Genomic DNA, 21,936 nt, shown 5'->3' with positions numbered 1-21,936 from the left:
GTTTTTAAATGTTTAAATTATAAATTACCATTTTATTGTCAGATAATCACACTATTCCATTCTCTAATTCTCACTTCCGTATCCAAAAATGGAATCGTCTACAAAACAATATCACATTCGGATACACATTTGTGTAAGAATGAATTCAAACCTTCTCATATGATGATGGTGTGACTGTCCAGAGACGGAAATAAATTACTTTATTTCTGATGTCACATGTTAATGTGTGGTTTATATTGTTTAATATTTGAAAATACTGTAACTTTTGATGTAAACTCATCGGTTTGAAAAAAAAAACTTTTTAAATATTATGTCCCTTTCAAAAAATAATTACGAAAAAACTTTTTCTCTTCAATTTATTAAGCAAGAGGGAAATACAGAAATGTAGAGTGATACTGTACACTGAAAATGTTGTTTGGCATGTTCTTTGAATTTTGGCATGTAGCACTATGAACAACTTGATAACTCCCATACCCACCAACACCAACACCACCACCATGGTACACCCATCCCCAGGCTACCCACCCACCCACCACCCATACCTCAACACCGTCACAATAAAGACATTATTTTGTTCATTTGCTCATGGGGGGGGGGGGGGGGGGGCACTAAATAGGTATTTTGTTTTCAATGACAAACGTTTATATATCAATACTTACAAACATGACAGACATGAAGTACAAGGGTGAATGAAGTGTAGCACACTAATATTGAATACTTTTATAAACGTTTATATGCAATACATGTTACTATCTAAAAGTAGATAACATACAGAGTGTACAGGGGAAGAATTTATTTCAACAGAAATGTTGGTGTTAATAACTGTGTGAATTTTGAATGTATGTAAGTTTGTAATGTTCATATGTATTGTTCTTGTTGTAGCCTGAGTCTCCTGTGATCTTCTTATATCAACTGAATTTATGTAATATCTGTAGTTTTCTATGCAATATTATAAATAGACAATAATTTTGAGGTTGTCATTCTTTAACTTACACTCGTTGACACCACAGGTACTCGAATCAATGTGTATGATTTAAAAAAAAAATATGTATGTAAATAAGACACAGGTACTCGAATCAATGTGTATGATTTAAAAAAAAAATATGTATGTAAATAAGTCTTATTTATATACAATACATTTTTTTTCTACATATTGATTCGAGTACCTGTATTTATATACAGTACATTTTTTTTTCTACACATTGATTCGAGTACCTGTGGTTGACACCAAAAAAACTTCCCAACTTGATACGTGAGCATATCAGATCTGAATCCAAACGCGAATCTGAAATTAAAGATAATTGTGGTCTGCTATGATCAACGCATGTGATCGAGCACGGAGTAAATAAGTTAGAAATCGACAGAAATAAGACGTTATAATTCGCAAGACCGTGCATTGATACCTCTCTCAAAAGAATATTTCCAGGGACCAGCTAGATAACTTTATGGTAATGTGTGTTCTTGTTAAAAATTGTAAGTGGTAAAACGAGTTTGCTGGCTGATAGTAGACGAGTGACCCGGGTCGACCCCACCTTGTCGGAAACGTCAGCAGCACGGTCATGACACTTTGTACAGGAATAACAACGAGAGTTCGGCAAGGAATGCAACTTTTAGTCAGATTACATAGCGTGCATTACAAAATAGTAAATTCAAGGCCATCGTCGAACTGTTCCTGGAGTTCGGCATTATGCAGTGAAAACATTCGATGTCTGCAAGCAAAATCAGGGAAACCCTTCAACATAAGCTTATACGACTGTGCCAGTAAAGAATCCCGAGCTGTTCAGTTTCCAGCGCTGAATGCACGATTGTTTTCTTCGAGTACATTGGCTTGCACAAAATCTAACCCACCACCAGCAGATACCCTTGTTGACGTGATATATGATGATTCACTCAATGAGAGAGATAACTCTATTCAACAGAAGAAAAAGAAAGGAAAGCAAGAAAGAGTCACTATCCAGACAGTTGGTAAAAAAATCGCAGATAAAATTTTGCAACTGATAGATGAAACTGGGCAGAATTTGGGAGCAATTGATCGAGCCAAAGCTGTTAGAATTTCAGAAGAGAAGGATTTGAAAATTGTGCTAATAGGTCCACATGCTAAACCTTACCCAGTCTATAAACTTATGTCTGGGCAGCAGCTTGTTGAAGAACGCATGAAACTTAGAGAAAAGGAAAAGAAAAAAACACCACCGATCACCAGCAAAGAAATGAAATTTTCAGGAAATATAACTACACATGATCTTGAGATCAAAACAAAGTGGGTACATGAATGGCTAAGGAAAGGTCACCATGTCAAGGTCATCATTATGGACAAACGAGAAAGGTTCAAAACTACTCATGAACATAAGGTAATGCTAGTATACTTGGCAAAGTCTGCTGACAAGTAGAGTATTCCCACGTGCACTACGATCATCTATAGTCAGTGGATTTCTTAGCACAGAATTCCACTTTTATCAACAACAGCGATAGTTAATGCTGTTGATATAAACAAATTTTGGTAATGAGTACTAAATTACAGGCACTAAATTGTGATATTGCCCTCACTGGCACGTGTTGTTATTGAATTAATGTGCCCTCTGTGCCAACTTGACAGACCACTGCTACATACCAAGATTTGGTATTCCCCTCTTCAATTTATGTGGTGACTTTGCAAAACAGAAACAATTGCTACCATTTAAACTCACAAAATGAAATCTATCTTTCATTAGAGCACTCAATAGTGTGTATGTATTTACGCCAAAATCTACTAAAATAGATTGGACATAAGAGTATTGGTTGTATTTACATGTAATTAAATACATGTTGTTTTGTAGCAAAAGGTCAAACTGATATATTAAGACAATTTAGCAAACATAGCAGGGCTGTGAGAAAGTCTAAATGTAAAGAGACACTTGCACTGAAATTAGTTTTGTGGTTTGATTCTAGACTTTCTACAGTCTTTGGAGCGTTGCTAGCAAAAAGGGCAGTTTTGTATCTCAGATTACTAAAACTTCATTTAGTGGTCAGTTTGTATGTACCGATATCTACCACACAATTGTATTTGAATATTCTTGTACTGTGCGCCCTCATTGACTACATAGAGCTAACCATTCATTGACGTGTTACTGCAACCACTTGGGGCTTCGCAATAACATGGAGCATTGCTGTAACACATCAACAAATGGTTAGCCCTATGTAGTCACACAGTACTAGGATATTCAAGTATAATTAATTTATGCGGTAGATATCAGTACATACAAAATGACCCTTTTTATATTTAGCTATGCAAAGCTCCGAGGACTGTGCGAGAGTCTAGGTTCAAAAGTGATAGATAGACAGTGAAATACAGTCACTGGCAGAACTCCATATGTGGATGTAATAACAAAACGTATGGAGTGCTACTAATGCCTGTATCGTATAATCTAAATGACAGGTAACTAAATAACTGTTAATTTGTGTTTCAGGAACAATTGGTTCAAACACTACTAGCTGGCATGATAGATGAGGCCACTCTGAACTCAAAACCCCGCACCATCGGAAAGGATGGAAAAGATCTCCAATGTACATTGAGATTACTGTCACTAAAGGAGAAGGTGCAGAGGAAGAAAAAGAAATCTGAAGAAACAAAACTCAAAGAAAGTGAGGAAACTAATTAAGACAAATGCTGCCAAGAAATGAAATTTTCAAAACCACAGCTCGATGAAGATTTCTGTCTTCTGAATGATACAAAACGCCAACTGTAGCCTAGCTATACTACAGATGTGTTAGAAAGATGTCACATTGTAGAGAGATATATCAACAAGTCACTGCTCTATCTGTGCATAGTCTGTAAGTTACACTGAGATGGGGTGCCCTCACGCATCAGATGACCCCTCTCTCAGAGAGAGGAGTCCGGTGAGGGCAGTGATGTCACGACGAATCTTAGTCTAATCTGTGCATAGCTAGGTCTCTAAGTCATACAGTCATATCAACAAGTCACTGAGTCACTGCTGTACTTGTGTATAGCTAGATCTCTGGATAATACATGCATCAATATAAATATACATATACATATGAATTCTAGTTCTGCCATTGTTTCAAATAGGAAAATCCTGGATGTATACCAGATAGACTAAGCATAAATACATTGCCCATGGGATTATATACAAGAAAAACTAGTATCTTATAAATCATGACTTTTGCTATCTAATTGGGTCAAAATCATAAATATGAAAATGGATGCAATTGCTACCAGGTAAAACATTCACTTGGCATGTAATGAAAATATTACAACCTCAATAGTGGTTAGTTATACCTTCAGATCAGAATGTTAGTCATCCTCCTTTATGTCTGTTAGCTTACCATTCAATCTTGGTAGTATGTATAAACACCTTTGATAAGGACATTGATGTACTTGTTTATTCAGAAGATCATTATTTCAATGTTGGATAAAAAACTAAATTCTTTTAGTTAGGCCTCACCCCCCCCCCCCCAACTGAATTGGCCAAAATTGATAATTATTGACAGCACAATCAATTTCAAATCAGTATGTAGTAGTATGAATACAAAGTCCTCTTTCCCAACATATAATCATAGTGCCATGCATTTACGATATAATTCATCCATTTCTCGACAGACTCCATGAAAAGTAAAAGTGTGTTTGTAGGATGAGAACTAAAGTGGTTCAAACCCCCACCCCCACCCCCACCCCCACCCCCAAACTAAAAGAGGAGTTTTTATCCTACTTTGAAGTCTATTGATCTTGGCCCATAATAGTTTATTCTTAGTGATGTGTCATCAATTTATGTATAATATTGAGTGTATCAAGTTCCACCATATAACTACAAACAATGTATCTCATCTGTCACTATCTTGTCTTATTCTAATGACCATGTACCAGTAGGCAAACAAAAGGACATTTACCTGAATCTTGAAATAGCTGTTGGTATATTTGCATAACAGTGGAGTATTATGAGTGACAATGCTATTGTGTTGTCATGGTGATTGATCTATTTCATATCAATTTAAACAGACTACAATGTACTGTATGCTGGATTAGATAGCAGATTAATCAAATTTCATAAAGTGTATAAAGACCAAAATAAGAAAACTCTGGCCCAGTTTAGTTTACAGGGAGAGCACTGTCAAGATACAGAATAATGATTGACTGTTTATACAAACAGTAATGAATGTGATATAGTATATGTATTACATTGTATAACTGTTTACAGTTTGGTACTTCTTTAAACTTAAGGTACACCATGACAGGGCGCCCTCACACATCATTGAACAGCAGGCCATTGAGGGCACTGTCACATGGTGTATCTTACAGTCTATCTTTACCTTGGGTACTATGATTTGACACCAACTACTTTAAAAATTACAATATTATTTTGTCAAGAAATGTAGCATGAATATTGTGATTTACAATTTCTCTATGTTTCATCTCTTACTCGCCTTGTAAGGAAAGGATCACAGGTACATTATACACAGTTTATATGTTACAGTTGCCATACACCAGAATAAATGGATTGTTGTATATCGGTTATATTGTATACATAATTTTAAGTAAGGTGAGGTTTAAATAGATTGAAGTGGCCAACCTTGCTATTGTATCATTTTCATAAAAAATGTGATTGCTGGAGAGTTTGTTATATATTTTGTTTGAAGAGTATGATACAGCCGGTACTACTATAAGTGGTACATAGTAGTGTACCTCCAGTTACAGATATTACATTACTAGTGTACCTCCTGTAACAGATAATGACATTACTAGAGTGTACCTCCTGTAACAACAGATAATGACATTACTAGAGTGTACCTCCTGTAACAGATAATGACATTACTAGAGTGTACCTCCTGTAACAGACGACATTACTAGAGTGTACCTCCTGTTACAGATAATGACATTACTAGAGTGTACCTCCTGTAACAGATATTACATTACTAGAGTGTACCTCCCGGTACAGATAATGACATTACTAGAGTGTACCTCCTGTTACAGATAATGACATTACTAGAGTGTACCTCCTGTAACAGATAATGACATTACTAGAGTACCTCCTGTAACAACAGATAATGACATTACTAGAGTGTACCTCCTGTAACAGATAATGACATTACTAGAGTATACCTCCTGTTACAGATAATGACATTACTAGAGTATACCTCCTGTTACAGATAATGACATTACTAGTGTACCTCCTGTTACAGATAATGACATTACTAGTGTACCTCCTGTTGCAGATAATGACATTACTAGAGTGTACCTCCTGTTACAGATAATGACATTACTAGAGTGTACCTCCTGTTACAGATAATGACATTACTAGAGTGTACCTCCTGTTACATGCAGATATTATATTACTAGAGTGTACCTCCTGTTACAGTTAATGACATTACAGCAATGATTAAGAATACACAATAAAAAATTATGCTTTGAGACTCAGAAAAATAGTTGTCACTTCTCAGCATCTGAATGGGGATGAAATATGAATAATATCCATGAAAGTTTAATAGGTTCATGCTTTGTTTTGTAATACACAGTTTATTATCATTGTCTTTTGATGGAAATTGAAAACCAAACACTGCACTACTTCTACAATATGAAGATTCTAACAAATTTAATATACATTTATTCTAGTATAGCTTCCCGCCAGGTACATCTTACAAGATGCCTATACATGTACTGCAAATCAAATCTTCTCTCCGGGATGTGCTGCACTTGTTGAATGTCATCCAGATCAAATGAATGAATGGTTGTATGGTGATGTCAGAGCTTCCCATCTTTATCTCGATAACTTTACTTCCTACAATAATTCATCAATAAAATTGAAACCAAGTTTTTACATGTTAAAGAGTAAATTCAGAAATAAATGATTGGACAACCTGACATACAGTATTGTTTATTGCCTGACATACTTTATAGGACTCATCTTGAATGACCTCCGATTTGAATAAAGAAGAAAATTATAGTCAAAGAGTAGATATGTACAAAGTAAAAGTATAGCTGATGTGTTTGCCATCAATTCAAATAATACCTTATCACACATTGCCAAAATTGCAAAAACATTAATTATGCAAATATACTCATTTAAATCAAAAGCTACACAGCTCTGTAGGACACATGCGCCCGGGGAAAATTATATGGAATTTGAAGCTTACACTCGTACGATATTGCCAAATTTCCAAAACTCGTTAATTATTTTGAAAATAACTCACTTAGACTATGAGCTACATCAACAAACTTTGCAAGACACGTGCTTTATCATTGTGTACGACATGGAGTACGCCCTCATAGGCAGAAAATCGTCGGTGTGCAATCAATAGTGATCAATCACTATTCTTGTAAGGTACACCTCACGACTAGGAAGTACATGCGCCCTCACGACGAGGACAAGCTTATTGTACACCTATAAACCAGACAGGTTTAACCCCATGCTGTACAGGAATATTGTTAACAAACACTCCGTGTTCACATCTGCTGGTGATGGCGAGTTCGCATATTGATCATCACGATGACTCAGATGTTAATCTTCAAAGCGGACAGAGTGATGAACAGTTACGTCAACAACTTGTAAGTGGAGTATATTATGTTACGATTTACACACAATTTGCTATTTATCAATCTACATAATATTCAACCAACATGCGGTTTTATCGATATTGTGTATTGTTCACTGTCACTCAATATACACAACGCCGGATAGACTTTGACAAGACAACTATAGGCCATACATCCATAAAATGATATGGAAATTTGATCTAGAAAATCAAATATATTTTTAATGAATATATATATATATACTGACTGTTATTCGCTTTGTTCCACAAGGTACGGTGAGTCATTCTGTTGCTACACTCTTGTTTGCTATGTATCAATAAAGAGAGATAATAATTGTGTAAATTGAAATGCTATTATTAATTGTTACGATGAAACGTAGCTACATACAGATAATACATTATCGTAGCCTACGAATTATATATATATTCTTAACAAGATGTATGTTACAGTTACAAAAAAACGACTTGTTATTGTAATTATATTAATGAATTCAGCCTTTCATCATACGTTGTAAAAGCACCTAACAATGAAATAATAGAGTCAATGACGACTCGGGACACAATGTATGACGGAAATACATTAACTATACTGAGATGTGTACACATATTACATACAATGCATTACGCAGATATATCCAACTAAAATCGTACTGTGTGTTCATTAATTTATCAAATCGCGTGAAAAATATGATTAACAGCAGAAATTAACGTTCCTTCTCGACTTTGGATTATTAATTTTCTTCTGTATAACGTAATTGATTGTTTTGACTATATTGTAATAAAACCCTTGTTTAGCGTTGTGTAGCTGTACTTCGAACCCAACAAATTGATCATCATCTATGCGACAGTGTTATTCAGCTGTATCTAATCATTTTCGTCTATAAATAATATACTCGTGGACATGATATGCAACACAGGAATTTGACCTCGATGTATTTTTGTTGCATAGCACTTGATATTTACCGTAGAAAGAGAGACCACTTTATTTAGCCGTGATACAGTGTGTCGTATCGAACACGTTGTACTGTACAATTTAATACTCTTAAAATATACGAATCATCAATCCAAGCAATTTACCCAGAAAGAGATCCACATCCAGCAAACATTCAGTAATTAACACTATATAAAAATTTAATCAACCAACCAACCAACCAACCAACCAACCAGTCAGTCAGTCAGTCAGTCAGTCAGTCAGTCAGTCTGTCTGTCTGTCTGTCTGTCTGTCTGTCTGTCTGTCTGTCTGTCTGTCTAACTACCTACCTACCTACCTACCTACCTACATATCTATCTATCTATCTATCTATCTATCTATCTATCTATCTATCTATCTATCTATCTATCTATCTATCTATCTATCTATCTATCCATCTATTTATACACAACAGTGAATACATCAATCAAAGTTGAAACAATCATGTAGATTAGTTCTGTTTACATATAACTAAGTCAGAATAACTTATGTGACATGTCTCAGTAGTGTTATTTGCATATTAATTTTTATGTCTATGATACACTTACTCCCTCAGGATTCTCTGGATGCTACAAACCAGTACATGTTAAAAAAAGCCACGGCTTTAGAAGATATACTAAGGAGGTTACACAGTGCCCATCAAGTTGAAGACAAGACGACAACCATGGCATATCGTGGTGGTAATGACCAATCATCGGAGAATACAAGAAAAACTGTGATTGATGGGGCAGGGGATTCAAGGGTTTGCCAATTTGATACCAACCCATGATGACAGCGAGCTATAACATCGGTAGACATAAAACATACATTCTTGCTATATGCATACTTTGCACTCTTTTGTATTTCATAAACACAGCTGTACTAACGTACTTATCAGCAATACTTGAAAATGTGACGATTTTGTATGCAATCTTGCCATGTACCCATGGCAACAGAATTGTCATGGCGACAACATATTCCTTGAGTATGATTATTGTTTTTTATGATTATCATTTGATTTTGAGGAGCAACAAAGCCAGTCACTTGGACGTCGATATTCTCAGATCGTAGCCACACTTTGTATATAGAATTGTTCGAAGTATTAAGGGTCTGTAGATGAAATAAACCCGTTAATTTTAATTTGACTTGTTGTTTTTCACTTTGCGATTTCGTGTCGAAGGTAATGGTTATGAAGATAGGCAAGGCAGAATTAGGGCAAAAATGTAAGTCGTGAAATCAAAACAATAACGTAGTTCAAATCAACCTCTCAGTCTAATTTAATTGACCTCTATTATTCAACCCTTTAAATTTGAATGTTGTCAAGTATGACTATAGGCCTAACACTTAGACTGACATTGCCCATATATACAGATTTTTTTTAGTTGAACTCTGAGTTGTACATTGGCCACCTGTCTAATATTATAAGACTTTTAATTGCGTAACTGTTGTGTTGTGTTGTGTTGTGTTGTGTTGTGCTATTCTGCGATGCGGTGCGGTGTGTGTGGTGTAAGTTGTGCTGCGATTCGATGCGGTGCTTTGTGGTGTGATATGTGTGTTGTGTTGTGTTGTGTTGTGTTGTGTTGTGTTGTGTTGTGTTGTGCTGTGCTATTCTGCGATGCGGTGCGGTGTGTGTGGTGTAAGTTGTGCTGCGATTCGATGCGGTGCTTTGTGGTGTGATATGTGTGTTGTGTTGTGTTGTGTTGTGTTGTGTTGTGTTGTGCTGTGCTATTCTGCGATGCGGTGCGGTGTGTGTGGTGTAAGTTGTGCTGCGATTCGATGCGGTGCTTTGTGGTGTGATATGTGTGTTGTGTTGTGTTGTGTTGTGTTGTGTTGTGTTGTGTTGTGTTGTGTTGTGTTGTGTTGTGTTGTGTTGTGGTGTGGTGTGTGTGTGTATGTGTGTGGTTTGGTTTGGTGTGGTGTGGTGTGGTGTGGTGAGGTTACTTTTTATTGTGACACAATCCATTCCATTCCATTCCATTCCATTCCATTCCAATACACAATTTATACCATTACATTACATTACATTACGTTACGTTACATTACATTACAATATATTATATTATATTATATTACATTACATTACATTACATTACAATACAATACAATACATTACAGTGTATTGTGTCATAGGCCTATCGCAATGAAATAGAATGCGCTTCAATGTTTACTTGTTCATGCGATGTTGCGAACATTCTTGACCTTCTTCTGTAGCTCTGCTGGCGCATGCGTTAAACGACGTTACCACTGGCAACAGTAGTAACTACTGGCAGCAGTAGTAGCTTTCAACAAAAGCGTTCCAAAGAACCGGAGAGATCCTACTACGTACGAATATCATTAGGTTAAATACTGTATAAACAGGCATTTAAAGACAGAGATGTCTTTAAATTTTATCATGCAAACCAAGAATGTACAAGTTTCAAAGGTACTTTCATTTTTTCTATCGACTTGGTTTTTTTTAATTTACAGTCTTCTTTTGTTAGTTTGTTTTGTACAGAGTAGAGTGCACAATTTCGATTTTCTGTTTTGGCACTTACCAACTGCGCAAAAATTATATCGATATATTCTTTCGCATTTTTCTTTTGAAGAGCTCGAGTACAGTATCAGCAACATCGCCTCCAGAGTCTAGATTTTCCCAATAATCTTGCTCGATCTAGATTATATACTTTGTAATCACATTGCTATCATTCTGAGATATTCTACTTTCCTTTGAACACGGCTACACAAGTAGACTTAGTTGTAACTTGTAATGCATATTTGATTTTCCGTTCCAAGATGCATTGCGCGAGATGATGTCGCTTATGTTGTTACATGCATGAATTAGTCTTATTTTGTCTATATTACGTTTGATATAACATATTCATAAGGGAACACATGTTGACTTCTTTGATTCTGAGTGATTTTATAGAACAAAGACTAAACGCCATCAATGACAGACAGTGATTTTACTGGTCAACCCAGGGTACAGTCAGGTGACAACCACCCCCCTGAGTAGTGCGTGCAAACCCCTCAGCGAGTACACACTTCATTTCCCTCTCCTGACCGCGTCGTGGAGGGCTCCATACTGTCGCAAGTTTCCATACGACAAATTTTGGACATATTAAGAACGTTGATTTTCAGGTAAATTTATCACCGAGACGTATTCTAACTTACCAAGCTTACCAAGGCTATTTTGTCAAAGATTTATACTAACTGTTGGCAAATGCCGAAACAAAACATTACTACCAAATCAAATGACTAAGAATGCTGACCTAAATTAATACCTTGAATACAGTAATTTTTCATACTAATAAACTAATTTTAAATGCTATACGTATAAGAATATTTCTTGGTCTTAGTTTTCAAATTGATACGGAGAGGGTATATTGTTATCACCATGATCTATTAAAACAACACCAGATAGCACTCTTCTGCTCTTTACAAACAATTTTGGGGGTACCTACCAGCACCCTGCTCCCTTGTATTTTAATTCAAATGTTACCTCGTATTATTGCTACCTCAATGCGTTAAAATCGCACCAGAAAACAATCTTTTAGTCCTCGAATTTCCAAAAAATATAGGGTTGGAAGGGGGAACCCCTCCCCCTTACCCATCCCCACTTGGCTCACTCAAACTTCTATTCAACTTTTATTTTTAAAGTTCTATTTCGGGCAGTTATCACCATGACGGTGAAAGATGCATGCAACACTATGACGAGTTATTATGGGAAGGATGGGGTTCCAGATTACAGTATTGTGGTTTTGGTCATTATTATATTAATACTGGGTATGAACATAGACACCAAGTTTTACCACTAGTTGAACTTCATACTTTGTGCATGTTCATCAACGCCATCCTGTAATGTGCCGCTCTCAACTGACTTCATAATCGAATGGCCAATTTAATTCCGTCCGATATCTAAGCTTATGCGATTTAGCCTGAGTGTTACACGACACAAATTAACGTCTGTTTCGGAATTGCTCTATTCCAAGCACAAGCATCGGCGTATGAAGCTGACATCAGAAAAAACCCTGCTTTTTCAATGACTTCATAGTTTGTTCAGCAATACATCTCAACACGCCGCAGAGGGCAGCATTGAAATTTCTGGCACATGGTACTGTTACGACGCTGAATTAGGCAGCTGCAATATTGACCCGTGTTCAGCGGTAAACTCGAACTCGCCCGGTTAGCAATCAGAGAGGTACCGATTTCACGAAACAGTGCTCTGTAAAAGAAGAAACTCACAAAGACACAAATATTACTTTTGTGTTGAATGACTTATACGATTTGCAGCATGGGGAACTATTTACTTTTCAGCTCCAGTCAATTACAGTCAAACATCAAAGTTCTTTTGAGTATTTTCAGCTCAGCTAATAGTTTCTCTAAAACCCGCTGGCATCGCTATCAAGTCCAGTCGCCAACTAACTTAGTCTGCGGAGGAGCGAATTCCAAAGCTACTTCAATCGCATACGTCATCAACATTTTATTTAAAACATTGTTCATTCCGTAATACAAATATGGTTAACAAACAAATTGTTTACAACAAAAGATTCCCTCTTAACCTTATTTAGTAAATGTTTATTAATATAATTAATTCAGCTCAGCAATAGCCAGTTTATTGACCTGCCCCAAATAATTCTACCTAAACAGCTGTTGATTCAATTGGGACACAATTTATCACTCTAAGATGACATGTGACCTCTACTCATTAGGATAGAATAACATTACTTGACCCGGCTCTGTCTCATTAATCAATGTGACCTTATCACTTGTGTCTTTTGTCAACAGTGGAATTATCAAATCATAAATGTTTATTTTGTGACTCGTAACAGTACTGATAATCGGATGATCATAACACCACCTTGTGTTCAGCTGTAACTATGGAATTTGTTATTCTGATGAGGATCATTGACCATAGAGAACGAAAGTTCAATGCTAAAAAACTTTGAACTGTTTGAGCGTTATCAGTGTAATCAAAGCTGCTGAACATTTGTTGTTACGTCTATCTATCTGTCTGTCTGTCTGTCTGTCTGTCTGTCTGTCTGTCTGTCTAATAAATTTATATAGCGCCAAATATCCAAACAAAACAATGTTCAGTGGCGCTTACATATCTTATATATAGAACTATCATTTATTATATTCCTTTGCAGGTCATGTAGTATAACTTTTACCAATTATCCAATGGGCATTTGGTTTTTACATTTTTCATAAAACTGTTATTACTTACGTATATCTGTGTCTATGAGTAAAATAATAAATATGGGTATCCTTGTACATAGCTGTTCTACGATATGTTACGTCACTTTTATAGCTGTTTAAACCATTGTCATTGTGCAGCAAATGTTGTATCAGGTGAACTACATACCTGTATATCTCTTCTAGTCAATGAAACCAATGTATCAGTATATAATATATGACATGCTTGTTCTATTTTGTGGATGAATGCTTGTCAGCTTCTGTATATTACCCCATTGCCTTTGTGCACCCTCAGTAAATGTTGTATAAAGGCGAACTACTTACTTGTAGATCTCTCCTCTTAGATGATAATGATATAATAATAATATTTATTGATCATATGAGATTATTACCCGTTCGTGTCACCGTGAGTGCCGTTTCCTCATAGAGACACGAGTCGTAGTGCCTACACAGTTCGTGTAAACGGCACAACTGGTGATATGACGAATGAAGAGGTGACATAATCGAATTGTCTCATGCCTATGCCAAGGAGTTAAAAAGGAAATGTACAAAATACAAAACTGAATCTGAAGTTGAGTCGGATTACCTGCAACATTCACCTGTGCAGTTTTATTACGGATTTATAAACGAAGTTAACGTAGTGTCGTAATTGCACTTGGTATGGTTTGGGTAAATTTCGACGAAACTTCCCCGGGTTTTGTCAAGTCTTCGAAAGATGTTCCCATTTTCGATAACGAAAATGTATTGCTCCTTTCGTAAATAGTGCAGTATAGGGATGCAAAAAAGACAGATCTATTATGTTCAGACTAGAAATATGAGTTTCAACTGTAAGGTGATATGTCATACACCTGGTAAACTGGATTTTGGGCACGTTTGTATTTTATACATGTCTCAGCGTCAACATCAATATTAACATAGCCTCTATTTGTTCCTATCGTTTAGCAGTAAGGCTCAACGTTGACAATGTAAACTGACTTTTAGGCCAGGAAAAGAATAATTTGTTTTACTGAATTTTTTTTAATTTGGTGATGGGCATACATCCTCACCAACGCCGATAAATAGCTGATGGACTACTGTGTACACTTTGTTTAAAATTATTCGTGGGCATTTCTTGATATTTTCTGAACAATACATGTGAACCTATGCATTTCAGCATAACATTCCCCAATGGATGGTAGACATTAATTATAATACATCTCTGGCCAAAAAGACGTACAAAAAGACGTACGTCGATCACTTCTTGGGGCAGCATTGAACAAAATGACACTCAAATGTCTGTCACCGTTTTCTGAGATTAGTGAGTATCTCTTTGATTGAAGTAAAGTCCCATCATTTTACAATTTATCCATAAGTTTGTCTGCACTTTAACATCTTATAAAATGAATCGTTTGAGGTATTATTATTTGAAATAATTTCACTGTCAAGATCCGTCGTTGATCTGCTTGTGACAGCTTACTACACTAACGAAAAATAACTTCTGTTAACATCTGTTAAATTAATTACTACACAGCATTTGGACCTCTATAATTCTCTGCTGGTCCATTGCACTTATCATCAGCATAACTAACTAATTTGTAGCCAATCCAGTCTGCATGTTTTTGATATTGATTTGTATATGATTCGTTATTATTTTATTTTATTTTATTTTATTTCGTTTCGTTTCGTTTCGTTTTCGTATTTTTTAAGAAGTCATATTATCGTATGGCACGACAAGAACTGAACTACAATCGATATATTTTAGTCAAGAACGCACCAACCTTAGGGTTACCGGGGATGTATAACTTTGACGACAATTTCCTAAGATAAATGGTAGCTCATGCAAAGAAAGTGTAACAATATTGGTAAAGATGTTTGACAATTGACGAAACGCTGTTGGTAAGATTTGTGTGGAGCCAGGTGACGTTTTGTTTCAGGGTTTATGATTTTCGTTGTATTTTACGACTTCTCTACCCCTTTGACCTGATCAACACAAATCAATCCCAAATATTGCAAACCAAAACAAATAAAAAGCAAATGTAGGTGCTTGTTCGGGGAATCCCCTTTTTGTCGGAGAACACGTTCACAGGACCATTACAACAATGTTCGACCAACTGTATCTCTTAGCCTGTCTCAAGCTATACGACAACTACCTACTAGCAGCATGGGATAAAGGACGAATAATCAATTTTATTTGTTCTCGCAATATTCCAGATTTCTAATATTATTTTCTCTACATTTCAAATAAAGTTTTTAAATATTGTTTCCTCTCACCGCCCCACTAATTTTTCTACTGTTACCACTGTCTTATCAGAGTTTTCCAACTTTGCATTAATTAACAGATTACTAATCCTAGAACAAACTCACGGGCTAATTGTCCAATTAACACATTGGGCAGTGAGTGTAAATATCTACTGATCCGACTAAATGACAGTACCATAGGGAAAAGGACAAATAATCAATTTTGTTCTCACGATTTTCCAGATTTCTAATATTATTTTCTGTATATTTCTAATAAAGTTTTAATTATTGTTTCCTCTCACTGTTTTTCCCTATTTCCTACCTGTTATCAATGTCTTATCAGAGTTTGTCAGCTTCGCATTTAATTAGTAGCTTGCTAATCTGAGAACAAACTCCCTGGTTATTTGCCCAATTAAGTGTAAACATCCTAATGGCCAGTACACGTGTACTGCCATTAGTCAGATCAGTACATGTTTACACTGATCAATGGGCAATGTGTTAATTCGGTGATTAGAACGTGAGTTTGTTCTAGGATTAGCAATCTGCTAATTAATGCAAAGCTGGTAAACTCTGATAAGACAGTGATAACGGTATGAAATAGGAAAAAACAGTCAGAGAAAACAATATTTAAAATTTTATTTGAAAAATAGAGAAAATATTATCAGAATCCGCGAGAACAATATATATCATTTTCCTTTTCCCTGTGTGTGTGTGTGTGTGTGTGTGTGTGTGTGTGTGTGTGTGTGAGTGAGTGAAGTGAATAATATGTTTGTCAGCCTTTGTCTTATTATAGTTTCATGTAGGGTATATGGTTTTATCAACAATTGGTTTAAAAATAAACATCAAGGAATGTGGAATGTATGGAGTCATGGGCCAGTGTGAGAGAGGACTTCTATGGAGAATTATACCATGGCGTGAGTTGGCACTCTCTGAACTATCCCCCATTTTCAGACTAAAGTGGATAGGCATTTTACATGCGATTCCAGAAAATCTAAAGAATATAGATGATTATATAGATGATGTTTGCGTGAACATATCAGGTATTGCAACTCGTATAGAGGATATCACAAAACACAAACTAAAGTCAGAACTCATCAACAGAAAATTTACCAAACCAAGCAGTGAAAGAAACCTGAAAGAGACCTGGGAGTTGGCCTACTGCAATGGCATAAAATGTATAAATAAATTCTCAAAGTCACAGTCGATAGCAAATCAAGAGAGTTCCAGTTTAAAATTCTGCATAATATACTGTACACAAACGAGAAACTGCACAAATTAAACCCAGTTAAGTTCCCCACAAATCTCAGTAGCTTCTGTCATGCGGTCTCAGAGACCATAGAACACTTATTTTACAACTGTAAACACACTATTGGTATCTGGGAAGCAATAATAACTGTATGGGGCAAAACACTTAAGTTAAGGGCGGTTCCTAGCAAAATCTGCCTAATTTTGTCAGACCCAGATGAAACACTTTTACTCAATTTCATAAGCCTTATAGTTAGAAAACACATTTACTACTGTAAAAGAAAGGAATCCCTTCCTGTGTTCAAAGAACTGTACAGCCAATTTAAACTACTTTATAAATGTGAATACTTTATTGCAAAGAAACACCACAAACTCATACCTTTTCTATAGAAATGGACCCCCTCATTCCATATGTAAAATAAATGGTAATTGATTGCAATGTAAACATTGCTCTTTTGTGAACTGGAATGTAACATGACATGTATACACTTTACAAATAACACCCAATAAAAACCTTAAATTACAAAAAAAACATCAAGGAATGAAAGCTTACACTGTGATCTGTAGCGAAACTTGCGGCTAGTGGGTACTAGTAGTTTCAGCACAGCGTGAGACAGGCTAAGACTCGAGATACAGTTGGTCGAACATTATTGTAGAAGCACTCTTGACTACTTTCCCCCACGTGATGGTTTGGGTATGACGTCATTTAACGGGCTGGGTCGTTCAGATAACATTATATTCACATTAGGAGTCTATGGTACAGGTAAGTTTAGTAAATATTCCATTAAATTTCATTGAATATCAGACGATATTATATTGAATATTGATTGCCACGTGTAAGGTCTGTTTAAAGTCACATGAGCGTGGTGCTATGTGGGAGTTTATATGACTACAATAGGAACCACGAAGTGCAGATTTGACGTTCACGGAAGCTTGTCCATTAATACAAGATAGGGCGCGGCAAATTATATACGACCTTGGAGGGACTCGAAGAATTTGAGGTGATTCCTCCAAATTCCACACACGTCACACTAGAGGATATTGTGAAATGCAAGCATAATTTTGAATTCTCAGTTTAGTTAATAAAACAATTGTGCTGGTAATTGTTTCTAGTAATTTTTACTATACAGGCATAAGCCCTGTGAAAAAAAGCCTGAATTGTTCAAGTTTCTTTTGGCATTGTTGCTTAATTTGCAGAACTTTGGCCGTTAAAGAAGGACACACGAGACGAACAAGTACACACTGGACTCAAAATATGGAAAATGTCAGTCAGCCTTCAGTACTGATTTACAAGGGGGGGGGGGGATTAGGGGACGGTCACTTTTTACGAATCGGCTCTTGGAGAGAGCCGATTTTTAGAAACTTGATTCAGGGAGGGTCACATTTTACTTCAACTCATTGCATTGCCTAACATCGTATTTTTTTGTCATGCCATAGCTGCCACCGGTTCCAAATCCTATTGCTGCCATACGGGTTAAGGTTAGGGGCTGGGTACCATGATAACAGCCTATATTAATGAAATTGCTGACAACCTTAGTAATGAATTAATAGTCAGTTGTGGTGTGAGGAGAGGAGTGGGTCTAATAGTTGTAAAAAGACGGGAACAGATGGGTAAGATACTATGGATAATGTTGTGGAGGACATGACCTCGATTCCGACAATGTCGGGAATCTAATCGTTGGGAGTTGTAGCCTTTAGCTCTGCCAATGAGATCCAAATACAGGTATTTACTAATGCAGTGCATTCACACACAGCCATATGGTAGCATATGTAGTTAGTGGGAAATAACGGGAGGGTCATGAATTAGAGAAAGACATTTGAGGAAAGGTCCCTTTTTAGCATGACGGAATTGAAGTAAGGTCACATTTTAAGCAAGAGCCCATTCCTTGTAATTACTGAAGGCTCCCTTATTTCCCTTTTAACTGAGATGCCCACCCATTTCATAACATTTTCTCTACCCCATGGTTCAGTCTTTTAACTGAGATGCCCACCCATTTCATAACATTTTCTCTACCCCATGGTTCAGTCTTTTAACTGAGATGCCCCCCCCCCATTTCATAACATTTTCTCTACCCCATGGTTCAGTCTTTTAACTGAGATGCCCACCCATTTCATAACATTTTCTCTACCCCATGGTTCAGTCTTTTAACTGAGATGCCCACCCATTTCATAACATTTTCTCTACGTCATGGTTCAGTCTTTTAACTGAGATGCCCCCCCCCCATTTCATAACATTTTCTTTACCCCATGGTTCAGTCTTTTAACTGAGATTCCCACCCATTTCATAACATTTTCTCTACCCCATGGATCAGTCTTTTAACTGAGATGCCCACCCATTTCATAACATTTTCTCTACCCCATGGATCCGTCTTTTAACTGAGATGCAAACCCATTTCATAACATTTTCTCTACCCCATGGTTCAGTCTTTTAACTGAGATGCCCACCCATTTCATAACGTTTTCTCTACGCCATGGATCAGTTTTACTTTCCGTAAACGAATATATTGTAAGATAGAGAGAATAACTGAGAGACTTCACTTAACCAACAGCAATCGCACTTTCGGCCAGAGATTTATACTGCACGAACGTTGTTATTATTGGTACGGAATCGATACACTCAGCTGCCTAGCACAGACACACACACACAGAGACACACTCAGACACAGAAACAGACACAGACGCACACGCACACACACACACACACACACACACACACACATACACACACAAGCGCACACACAGAAACATGTAGTATTTGGCTAATTTGCATTATTATTATTATTATTATTATTATTATTATTATTATTTCTTTAATTCAGGCCACCAAGATGTCCCATAAAAATATAAAAAACATACAGACACAAAGAAAGAGACAGATAAAATAATGTTAAACTAGCAACTATCTTGTAGTATACATGACAATCCTATACTTTCTCCAAAAGTTTGAACGAAAGTATGCATCAGAGTCTATGCAGATTCGAATTAAAGTATTGTGACTCTCAACAATACGTCTGTTAAATGTATAAAGCAACTTTCGGTGGAGCGATGAAAAATTCAAAATATCACTGGATACACAGATATTACTAATGCTGACTGCACTTCTTAGGTCAAATACTAATCGCATTGTGTTATTATATGCCACTTTTAAAGTATGCATCATCCTAGTACTATAGTTACACCAAACATTTATACAATGTATATTGTTTAAATGTTTGGTGTAACTATAGTACTAGGATGATGAAAAACTTCTAAAAAGTGTGCATTTCACCTTCTTGGAGCAATGACTAAATTTACGAACAATTATGTTATACTCTCCTTGAAATTAGTTTGTAACAATTATCTAATGATGACATGACCTTCAATGAACATGGGCAATGCACCTTTAAGATTAATGACATGTTTTGCAAGGGTGATTCTAGTATGCCATTACGACAACTTCTGTGCTACCCTCTATCGGTAAAAATGACAGCTCCCTTATTTCTGAAGTCTGAAATGTGCAGCTGGGATCTGTGTGCAACGCTGACTGTTCTCGTGATCTTCTTTAAGGGTAATATATATTTTATTAAAATTTCAAAGACCCACTAATCTGTCAGTAATAATAAAAGGATATCGATAGGTTACCATTTTCCTTTAGGTATGATTTTAATGACCCAAGCTTACTTCGACCTCAGACCACTATTAGTGGTAGTGGTCTGAGCTTCGACCCATTTCCCTTTGTTCTAGCGTGCGGTGCTTTGCTGCTTTTGCCGATTTTGACGGGATTGGGATACTTTTGAACATTTCTTCAAGTTGAGTCTTGAAGGCGCCGTAATTAATGTCGTAGTTAGGAAATGTCCGATTTTTTGGACTTGTAAGGCGTAATTTAGCAGAAAAATCCACCTTGCCAGGCAGACTTACCTCGCAGCCGTCTATGTGCGATTTTCTAGCAGGAATCGTAGTGTTTGTTTTGCTGTTAAAAGACGGAACTAAAAACTCATAACAGAAAGAAAAAAACCTCAAAATCAAAACTTACGCTACAATTACTGCAGCTAACCTAAATTTAATCAAAACTTCTATTAGTCTATACATATATTTTGTACTTGGTAGGGAGGTTTATGATGTGTTTAGATGACAAATTAGCTCGTTGTTGGTACGAAAAAAGGTTTTAATCCAGGCTCAAAAACTACCGAACGGTTTAGTAGTATAATATTTGATTTTTGAGTGAATTTGGATAAATTGTGTGGAGTATATTCATCTTCAATGCAAAGGGCTCAAAGCTGTGGCCATTTTGGTTACAGAAATGACCAAATTATTTGTGTTGCGACTGATATGATTTAGAGATTGGCGGATATTGCGAAAAGTGTCATAGTCCGTTTGCTTGAATTGCGCTCGCCGAATTCGACGCGACCGTACATTTCAGCACTGTGTAGGTCGACATTATGCGCATTCACACTGCCTCGCGGGAAAATATTACTTTATGTTTCCCTTGGTTCATTATTATTTTGAACTGCCATACCACATAATGAATTAGTGGTGACTTTAATTTCAATCTGTTCAGTATCAGTTTTATGACATATATCAAATCTTTCAAGATCAGCAGCACTTGTAGTAAAATGATAAACTGCATACGAGACGATGTACATGTATGTTATGTAACTGGAACCATAGACTTTATTTGTCAAAGCCCTGATGAGTTCGGCCTAAAACGGCCTCCCTCCAAGGCTAGAGCTAGAAGTCGACTCAGATGCTCACAGCTCCGAGTCGATGGTCAAAAGCCAAGTCCTGAATCTCTGCGACGCTATGGTCGTTACAATAATTAAATTACAACACGTCACGTATATGAGATAAGCTTT

General features: G+C 36.4%; 1 protein-coding gene and 1 long non-coding RNA gene across 2 annotated transcripts; both read left to right on the top strand.

The window, feature by feature from the left end:
• The first annotated feature begins 1,559 nt into the window (after positions 1-1,559).
• Positions 1,560-3,711, top strand: LOC144438726 (translation initiation factor IF-3, mitochondrial-like). The gene is made up of 2 exons (XM_078127878.1): positions 1,560-2,348; positions 3,444-3,711. Exons 1-2 carry the CDS (start codon positions 1,560-1,562, stop codon positions 3,633-3,635), a joined length of 981 nt encoding a protein of 326 aa, XP_077984004.1. The 3' UTR covers positions 3,636-3,711.
• Positions 3,712-7,447: 3,736 nt separating this feature from the next.
• LOC144438433 (uncharacterized) lies at positions 7,448-9,450 on the top strand. The gene is made up of 2 exons (XR_013481061.1): positions 7,448-7,534; positions 9,048-9,450. It is a non-coding gene; the product is annotated as an uncharacterized LOC144438433 (long non-coding RNA).
• The last annotated feature ends 12,486 nt before the right edge of the window (positions 9,451-21,936 follow it).

The sequence above is a fragment of the Glandiceps talaboti genome, chromosome 8 (assembly GCF_964340395.1).
Source record: "Glandiceps talaboti chromosome 8, keGlaTala1.1, whole genome shotgun sequence".
In the NCBI taxonomy this organism is placed as follows: domain Eukaryota; kingdom Metazoa; phylum Hemichordata; class Enteropneusta; family Spengelidae; genus Glandiceps; species Glandiceps talaboti.
The sequence above is the reverse complement of the archived record's forward strand: the minus strand, read 5'-3'. Positions and strand labels throughout refer to the sequence as shown.